Here is a 9,798-nt window from a genome sequence, read left to right on the forward strand (position 1 = left end):
TGACGTTTTTCCAAACAACTTTTTATGTCGGGGCTTCAGGACACTTGGATCACTACGGACGAGCAGTATGGAGATATTTTGTGGTTTCAATTATGTGTTTTTGGACGTTTGAATCTGGGGCACCGTCAGCCTCCATTAGGTGGAGTTGTGTTGCTACCTCCTCTCCCCTTGGATCTCCGCAAGAGATGTGAGGACTCCAAAGCTTCACCTGAGCCTCCCTCGGCATATGGGTGAGTAGATAATGGCTGAATTTTCGTTTTTGGGTGCACTATCCCTTTAAGAAACTTTTACGGGGGATTATGCATGGTAGAAAGTGCTGTTATTCTCCATTACAGTCTTTCCCCTGCTGCAATGACGGTACAGACACGCTGAGATACGGAAGAACCAAACAGGATATTTAACAAGCTGACGAACAAACGCTGTTACTTACAATTTGGGTAGTCAAATGGGTCGGAGGGATCGTCACTTCTGTATGAATTGCCTTCCGAGTCTACTGATTCATCATCATCATCACTGTTGTCGTCGTCGCTGTTGCTGCCAAGAAGATCTGCAATCTGAGGAGAGGAGGGAAATAAACATCACTGGGGATCGTTCCCAGTAAAAACCAGAAGCCACTGGGAAACAACAAGAAATGTGTGGACAGGTTAAAGCTTTTCCCATCATCTTCCAGTTCAGTTGTTATTATCCAGAGCAACTGATAAAAATAATGTGAAGATGGAGTTGAGCCTTAAGGCAAAGCTTTAGATTTACCTGTCCACCTACGTCCCAACCCTCACCTATGGTCATGAGCTCTGGGTAGTGACTGAAAGAATGAGATCATGGAAACAAGCAACTGAAATGAGTTTCCTCTGAAGGGTGTCTGGGCTCAGCCTTAGAGATAGGGGGAGGAGCTCAGACATCTGGAGAAGGCTCGGAGTAGAGCCGCTGCTCCTTCGCTTTGAAAGGGACTACTTGAGGTGGTTCAGGCATCTGATCAGAATCCTCCTGGGCACCTCCTGTTTCCAGGGCATGTCCAACTAGTAGGAGTCGCCGGGGCAGACCCAGAACACACTGGAGGGGTTATATATCTCATCTGGCCTGGGAGTGCCTCAGGATCCCCCAGGAGGAGCTGGAAAGTGTCGCTGGGGAGAGGGACGTCTGGGGTACCTTGCGCCCTGCTGCCCTTGTCACCCGGCCCCGTATAAGCAGATGAAAATGTGTGGATGGATAGAACTAATAAGTAGGCATCCATATCACAATCAAACATTCCCAAGATCTGAGCTGCTCTTGGTTTGTTTGTTCGTTTGTTTCCTTTTTAGCTCTGACCAGCAACTTTATAGCTCGCTCTGTCTGTGGGTCACAAAGTCCCCCCAGCCTTTGGCAGCCACAGTTTTTGCCCTTGGAGGCTGAAACTTAACATAAACGTCAACTGTGTTTTTGTGTACATACCAACTGGCTAAAGAAGGGTGTGGCAATGGGAGTGACCTATTGCAAAAATGCACAGAACTCCAAAATGAATTCAGACTTGTCCAAGATTTTGTTGATAAAAAACAAATAGAAAAAGGATTTAAAGTTTCAGACTCTTTAGATTCTTCAGTTATAGTTACAGGTTGTAGATTACGAGACAAAGGCCTTTACATTCCTGTCTGTGCCTGTCTCTTTAACACAGTCACAAAGTTTGGTCACGACCCAAGGTACAGCCGACTAAAGCCTAGTTCACATTACATGATTTTCACCGCGATTTTGACGTCGCAGAGGATCTTGAGGGCCACCTTGGGTCGGAGGTGAGTCGGCAGATAGTCTCCCACGACGAGTCCTCGTGTGAACAAGCCTACGAGCAAGTCGCCCCCTCGTCTGTGACTGGGACTGGATATCTGGCATGCTAGAAAACGGGAGAAGTGTGACACGACTGACAAAGAGCATCAGCCAATGAGAGGCGGGATACGTCCCACGTCAGCATGCAGGAGGACAGAAGAAATGTGAGGAGGACAAGCCGCAGGGTTACCAGGTCTGCTTATTAGCTGCGACTTTGGGCTTGTTTCTAAAGGTCACCTTCCTCTATATATATCCGTCTAATAAGTTATTTAAACGCATGACAGTTGCTTCTTTTGGGCTACCAAAACTAACCAGAAGAAGTTGTGCACATCAGAAACATGAAATAAAGTTCAGACTCAGGTGTGTGAGGTCTGTTACCTCCTGATCTGTGGGAGAGTTGGCTCCGTCCTCATAGTCTGGGTCGTCATTATTGGCCAGTTCCTCTATGAGCGGGTCTGTGTCCATATCGTCATCATCGTCATCGTCGTCATCTGTGTCTGAGGAGTCATCATCATCCTGATCTTCATCATCCTGGAGGATGACATAACATGCGTTAAAAACAAACACTTCTAAGTTACCATTAATCTGACTGAAAATGATGAGACAGGATTTTTTTTCTATATTGGAGATGATTCACTTTAATTTGTTTTTATTGTTAAAGACACGATTTCAAGAGACACAGCACTGCAGCTGTAGGCATCTTGAGTTTACTTTTAACTACTGCACACATTCTAAGTGTAATAAAATGTTTGAAGATAGCTCATACTGTCTGTCAGTACTCACATTATACAGCCTAAAATCATCAGAATATATATGATTACACAGTGTCAAGTGTGCAGCTCATATATCCAGTGTATTCATATCTACCCCTTACTGTCTATTATATTTATTATTCATATTATCACTAAAAATGTGTGCACTTGGTCAGATGTTTCATTGTCTCAGTATACAATAATCCCCCTATTAAAAAATAAACTTCCTGCTCTGAGACTATCAGTTACCCAACAAACCAACAGTCAAGACACCAAGACAGACCTCACACTCAGTTCTGAGCGTCTGACCTGATCATCGTCGTCTCCCTCCTCTGCCAGTTTCTGTCGTCCCACCTCGTACAGACGACACACCGTGTCCAAGCTCACTGTGTCCTGGTTCTAGAGTCAACGTGAAAAAAACAAACAAATCTGTGGTTTCAAATGTGCTTCCAGTTACATCTATTTTTTCTGTTAAATTAAAACTAGACTATAAAACAAAACAAAGAAATCTGTTTTACCTGCTTATATTCATGAAAATAAGAAATAAGTACAATTAAAAATAAGCTGATCAACAGAAAAGTAATCAACTATTCTGATAATCGATTAGTGATTTCTCTGTGAAACACTCTTAATTTCAGCGTTCAGTTGTGAGGTTTTGCTGCATTTGTTCCTCTTTCATGATAACTGAATATCTTTCAATCTTTCAATAACTGTTTCATATTTTCATATGTTTTTTGGACCAGGTAAATAAATAACTTATTGAGTAATTGATTGCCAGATTAATCATTTCTGAAAATAATTGTTAGTTGCAGGAAACAGACAACAGAGAATAAATTACTGAACACTAATACAGCAAACAAGACAAAGTTTTACACACTAAACAACTCAACCTGTTCTGGTTAATTCAAAGAACGACATGCAGAAGACAAAATGTTTATTTTGACTTTATGATTCACGTGTGCATTTGCATATAATCGCTTTTTAAAATCGGGATTTCAAGGCCTCAAGCTCAATGCAGGACGTTCACTGATTTTACTCTGCACATTAGTTATAGAGATACAGAGAGATATTTGTTTTGACAGCTAGTACACAGAAACATACAGATGCACACAGAGCCCGGGGCGGAAACTGTGGAGCATGCTCAGAGTGCCTCGGCCAGTTTGGGTCTGATTGACTGTATACATGCAGGAGGAATTCAACTCCTAATCGCATTATCTGGGTGTGTTAGCCAGACTTTGAGAAATTCGATTCAGTACACTTTCAGACAGACTAATATGTTTAGATGTATTTTTAAGTGTTTACTAAAAGTCAGACTAACACAATAAATTCATTTCCTCTAATGTCATGTAAACGCACTGAGTGGCACAGAAGAATATAAAGTCTTGAAGCTGAGACTGGAGTCAAAGAGTTAAGCTCAGTTTTACTTATGAGAGAGACCATAATGGTTGTTATTAGATACCATATCATTATCAGATAGCACTGTTCAGGCTAATTTGAACGTGAACACTGTTTAGTCTGAGGCGTAAAGTCAAGCAAAGTACCTCAATGACAGCCAGGTAGCAGTCTTTGGTGTCGGTGCACAGGTCAAAGATGTTTCTCTTCACGTCCACTGTGGCTGAAAAACACAAACAAAACCGAGTTCTGAGTTTTTAACTAAAACCAAGAGGAAATAAAAAGTCACCATACAACAAGAACTGCAACGTAAAAACAAAAGAAACTTAACAACAAATTATTCTAATCAAGAAATTTCATGGCAAGATCCAAACCAACAGTTATCAAAAACAGACATTTTGGAATCCCACACATACCGTAGGGGGCTTCACATTTATTTTTCCTGTTAAAAAAAGTTATGAAAGGGCCAGAGGGTCATAACTGAGGTACCACATGTGCTTCATTTAGAGCCTGGAAAACCTGTGTACAGCTCATTAATGTGACTTCAGAGTGCTGAAAATTACATGTACTGTTGTCGAGCAATAAGACTTAAGACTGAAATAAACAGGAAGTGCAACCTACCAATGGGCTTGTAGTCTGTAGCATCAAAGGTTCTGAAGGACGAGCCGAAGGGACTCTTCATCTGCTGGTCCATGGCATCATCCTCATCATCAGCTTGCAGCATTGCTGTACAAACACGTGTGTGTTGGAGGGTAATAGGCCATAACATGTCAGTGATAAGTGAGACACACACATGTTGCTCAAAAGGATCAGTTTGGAACAATTTAGACGAAGAGCCCGTACCTCCGTACATAATGGTGGCGTTGCTGTTGAAGACCAGTCTGCACTGGTCCAGGGCGGGGACAGTGTGCAGGAGGTGGAAGGTCCTCAGGTCCCACTGACACCTGCTGTCAAGGCTGACAAATAGAACAGTGCAGATACAAACTGGCTGGCTCCCTGCACCTCTTGATGCTCAGTGCAACTGCACAACATGAGGAAAATATGCAATATTTCAATGAGTATCGTGAGATCAACATTACTCAGATAATACACAGATACCCCCTCTCGTCTGGTCGGATTGGTGTAAACTGGCAAGTTTAATGAACGCTGCAGACTGGGGCATTGCAAGACACTTCAACTTTCAACTGGTCTAGTCAGGAATCTTTAGTCTGAAGTGAGCTTGAAGTTTAAACATTAAGACTTAAAGGAATACTTTGACAGTATGGTAGAGAAACACACACAACCCCTCGTAAAACTGTAACATATATTCACACTTCATTTTCTGTACAGATTAAACACACAAGATAGTTAATCAGTGAGTTTTAAAGGTGGATTTTGTTTCACTTAGATGAAGTAAGGCTAGCAGTTTCCCCCTGTTTCCAGTCTTTATGCTAAGCTAAGCTAACTGGCTGCTGGTGTTTTCATATTGAACTTACAGATATCAGAACTGTACCAATCTTCTCAGCTAGCTCAGGGCAAGAAAGCAAATAAACATTTTTGTCAACCTTTGCCGTTAAATGTAGATTTCATTTAAACAATTAGGCCCACAGACAAACAGACGACCCACTAACACACCAAGAATTGCTCTCAAGTGTTTAAGTCTTGTGCAGTTTTTGCCACTGAGCTTTATGTGCGTTTACAAACGTTAACATGGCTGCACAATCATCAGAGGTGCAAAGCTTGTGTATTTATGTCACTTTGGATCATCATGTTAAAAGAGCAGTTTAAAGAATAAAAACCTTGGATCAGATCAGAGGATACAATCTCAGTGTTGACGATGACCTCCAGGCCGTTGGGATGGAAAACCCCGCTGATGTTCATGTTGAACTTGTCAAACTTATGGATGGCCCGTGACTCCCGCACGTCCCACAGCACCCCGTCGTTCAGCACCAGGTCGTCAGTGGGGTTGAAGGTGGCACAGTTCCTCTTGTAGTTATTGGCCAGGGCGGGTTCATTCAGGGTTAAAGTCTTCTGACCTGTCTGGATGTCGTAGATCTGCAGCACACACAGAAATGGCATGGAAAAATAAGAAAATGTTGTACGGTAGTTTTCTGTCAATATTTTATGATTTGCATGGAAGCAGAAAAAGAAAGGAGAAGAAGAACTTTGTAAGATACTAAATAGAGAATTAAAAGAAAATGGAGGCAGAGATGAAGATAAAAATGTCTACTAATTACTAACAGAAGAGAATGTGAGGTTTAAGAGCAGTAAACTCAGGAGAAAATGTCTGTTCAGTGGAATTAAGTCATGGCAGAACATTTTGGGTGACATACGTGTGCGACTTGGTCCTTGGTGCCGATGACTCTGTCCTGAGAGTGTTTACTGAACTCCACGTAGTGGTCGTCTACAAACGAGTTCCTGGGACAGAAAGCAAGCACTTAAGTCCACACACCAGGGGTGTCCAAACTTTTTTGAATGGAGGCTGGATTAGATAATGTAAAAGAATCCTTGGGTGCTAGCTAATTCTTGCCTACTATGGGCTTTTAAATAAATCACATACAAATGGGACGCAACTGTTTCTTCAGTGAAAAAGTATTCAACTTTGCACCACTCCTGACAGCAGCAGCCATTGCTGTCATATCGGCTACCTAGCAGGAAACATTTGCTGTCAGGTAACCTTCCACTTGCTTCTTTACCATCAGTTTAACAAATATTAGGTCCGCCTGCATAGTTCCTTCTTGGTGCATGTGTAATGGTTTAATAGTCCTGCCATCATGAGCAGGAAAAATGCAAAGAGATGCTTGATTAACCAATCGGGCCGCATACAGTACATTTTGAGAGACAAGCCAAGGGCTGTTCAAAACTCAGTCCATGGTCCATGATTAGCCCCTGGGCCGGACTTTGGACATGCCTGCCATACATCAAGTGAAACAATGGACTCTAAGGTCATGTCTCAAGATAACACTGTGAGTGTGTGTGTGTGTGTGTGTGTGTGTGTGTGTGTGTGTGTGTGTGTGTGTGTGCGTGTGCGAGAGAGAGAGAGAGAGAGAGAGAGAGAGAGAGAGAGAGAGTTTTACTTCATGCTAAAGACGCCATCCATACTCCAGAGGGCCGATAAAGGGACACTCCAAGAAGCAGAGGTGAGCAGCAATTTCCCATCCTGAGAAACACATAATGACCACTTCAATATGCACTTTTTAATTTAAAATCAAAGAAGTTTACAAAATTCTACACAAAACATGTGTTACGTTTCAAGTTACACATCGTCATTTTATTTAATGACAAACTACATTATTTGATTTGCTCTCAGCCTGTCAACAAACATGACCACAGGTGTTTTGAAGTGTAAACCTACCCTGGAGGGTTCGAGGTGTGTGATGGCCGATGTGTGGCAGGTGTAGTTGGCCTCCTCCTCTCCAGAGAAAACATTATAGAATTTGAGGTGACCGGAGCAGGTCCCCAGCATCAGGAAACGCTCGCGGGCTGAGAAGGCACAACAGGTGAAACCACTCTCGTCTCCGTCGCCCTCGTGGAAGACCGACATCGGACGAAACCTAAGCGAAAGTTAAAAAAAAGGAGACACAGAGACCAGAAGAGAATCAACAGGACTCACAATCATTTTTCAAAGCTATGTTCCATTTTTAAAAGACATATTTTACCTAGCTTTAAATAATCTGCACTGAAAGATTAAAAGATCCCAAAACAAACATTGTGTACCAAAGCCGTGAGGTATTTGTACCTCTGAGTTTATCCATTACCTGCTAAATATCAGATGTCTGTCCAGACACCCTCTGTCCACTCCTCCATACTTCGGGTACAGCACCCTGCTCCCCAGGCGGGCAGTGAAGTTGGGCGATGCCTGTCGCCTCTGCTTGGGCTCGGGGCATCGGTGGGGGTTGAAGAGGGAGAAGGGAGGACAGGTGGTGACAGGATTGGGGCAGCGAGCGTGCTGCTCCCTAAGGTACTCTGTGATGATGCTGTCGAGGGTCGGGGGGGAAGGAAGGTGTCGCTCTAGCTGCTTCTTCATGGCTGGAGTCTGATCAGGAGAGAAAAAATGACCACGAGGTATAAAAACAGTGTAAAATGCTCAGTGCACATTCTCAGAGCCAAAGACAGCTTAATGTAAGCTCAAGTTATAACTTTTAACAGTCCGAATTTACAATGATATAAAACAGAGGAAAACAGAGAACTGGAGTAAGTGTTGCATTTTGCATGACAAATTATTGTAATGGTTGAGTGGTTATAAAAATTGTTGTTTAATGTTGTTTTAATCCACTAGACGATTAACAATTTACACTGCAATTAATAAATATATAGGAAAAGATTAATAAACAAATTGCATCACTGACCTGTATGAAAGCACCGTGGTCAGACTTCTGCTTCAGCGCACGAAATTTTTTTCCTGAGTTGCAAGGGGCAGGCGGGCGTTCCCGTGTGAATAAAATCCGGCCAACCAGATGTGAGCCCTGCCCATGATATGTGGGATGAGGAGGAGGAGGGAGGGCGGAGGTAGACGAAGAGGAGCATGAAGGGTGAGGAACAGCAAGGGAACGAGAGGAAGTGGGAGTGGTGGAGGAGGCTACAGTTATAGAGGACACAGGGGAGGATCCAACAGGGCTAGCAAAACGAGCTGCGATCCCGCCAGCTGACCGGCAAGTCCTGGGAATCATTGGGGATGAGGAGGGTGGGGTGACACAGGAGGAAGAGTTCGGACAGAGGGATGAGAGGGACAAGTTCGCCTCTTTCACAAGCGTGTTTGCTGTGTCATGGAGCCCTTTTGCAACAAGGTGGTTTCTGATCAGCATGAGGAGTTCCTTCTCAGAGAAGGTGATCCGAGACTGTGCGACCACACTAGCCCTCTGCAGACGAGCCAATGAGACGTCGGTTCCCATGAGGAGAGGCTTTCCAGACACTCGCTCGGTCAGCTCGGCAGCATATCGGCAAAAACGGACGTGCTCGCTTCGTTTGTCCTGCAGCACTGGCTCCTTCATCAGCTAGGGGGGTAAAGATAAAAAAAATAAATACACGAGTACTGGGAGATGATAAGGAGTGGTATGTCTTAGTATGGTGTGGGTTATATTCCACAGTTATCGCTGTCTGATGAGCTGAAACATGAATGCTTTTTAAATATGAGAAGAAACTGGACAACAGTAAACACAAACCTCTCCATCCAGATCTGCACTAAATAGTGAATCACGTGGCAGATTTTTCAACTTAAGTAAGTGAAGTAGTTTATGAAAGTGGGTAAAAATGAAAGTGTGCACGTTAATGGAGCTGTATACAACATACGGAGCATAACTATAATTCAGTTGCATGCACGCAGCTCTCAAAATGAGCCGGCGGCTAGCAGCAAGAGCACCATTAGCTGTTGCGAACAATAGCAACGGCTAATGGTGTTAACCTGGGCAGTTACCAGAGAGAAACCACCATATGAGCACAGTGCAGAGCAGGTGCAATTAGCTAGCAGTGGGATTCACCTCCACCAACAAGGAGGGGCCACTACACAGTCAACCACAACAAAGAACAGAGAAGCTCAGATTACAACACACAGAGGTTGCGTGACTTCATTCTCTGCTCAGGACGCCATTACTCCACTACATATTTACATAAGGCCCGTTTCCACCGCAGGAGCTTCGGGGTAATTTTACGGGGCCGGGGCCGTTGGTGCGTGACTCCACCGCAGGAACCACCCCCGAAGGTTCCGCAGTGTTTCCCATACATTCATTTATCTGTGGCGGTGCGCCACGAATAAATTATCTCCGCCACATATAGATTTTTCTGCTTTTGGCGCTACCTGTTCGACCTCGCTCATAAACACATTATAATGGGACTCGCTGTCTGTGAATGTAGCTTGTCGTTACAATTCCGGTGCAATAGGTGG

General features: G+C 43.7%; 1 protein-coding gene across 3 annotated transcripts in view; it reads right to left on the minus strand.

Annotated features, from left to right (window-relative positions):
• Window positions 1-9,798, minus strand: part of LOC126385739 (DDB1- and CUL4-associated factor 1-like) — a 31,145-nt gene that overhangs the window by 4,605 nt on the left and 16,742 nt on the right. For 2 of the 3 annotated variants that reach the window (XM_050037651.1, XM_050037650.1), the window contains 12 exons: window positions 8,267-8,911; window positions 7,676-7,953; window positions 7,273-7,471; window positions 6,995-7,077; window positions 6,251-6,335; window positions 5,739-5,972; window positions 4,782-4,875; window positions 4,560-4,664; window positions 4,088-4,161; window positions 2,856-2,945; window positions 2,173-2,325; window positions 431-554 (listed from right to left, as the gene is read on the minus strand). In XM_050037651.1, coding sequence (XP_049893608.1) covers window positions 431-554; window positions 2,173-2,325; window positions 2,856-2,945; window positions 4,088-4,161; window positions 4,560-4,664; window positions 4,782-4,875; window positions 5,739-5,972; window positions 6,251-6,335; window positions 6,995-7,077; window positions 7,273-7,471; window positions 7,676-7,953; window positions 8,267-8,911 — 2,164 coding nt within the window. Of the gene's footprint in view, window positions 1-430; window positions 555-2,172; window positions 2,326-2,855; window positions 2,946-4,087; window positions 4,162-4,559; window positions 4,665-4,781; window positions 4,960-5,716; window positions 5,973-6,250; window positions 6,336-6,994; window positions 7,078-7,272; window positions 7,472-7,675; window positions 7,954-8,266; window positions 8,912-9,798 lie in introns of those variants that run through there. The other variant, XM_050037652.1, reaches the window with a different exon arrangement.

This window comes from Epinephelus moara, chromosome 24 (genome assembly GCF_006386435.1).
Source record: "Epinephelus moara isolate mb chromosome 24, YSFRI_EMoa_1.0, whole genome shotgun sequence".
NCBI classification, from domain to species: Eukaryota; Metazoa; Chordata; class Actinopteri; order Perciformes; family Serranidae; genus Epinephelus; species Epinephelus moara.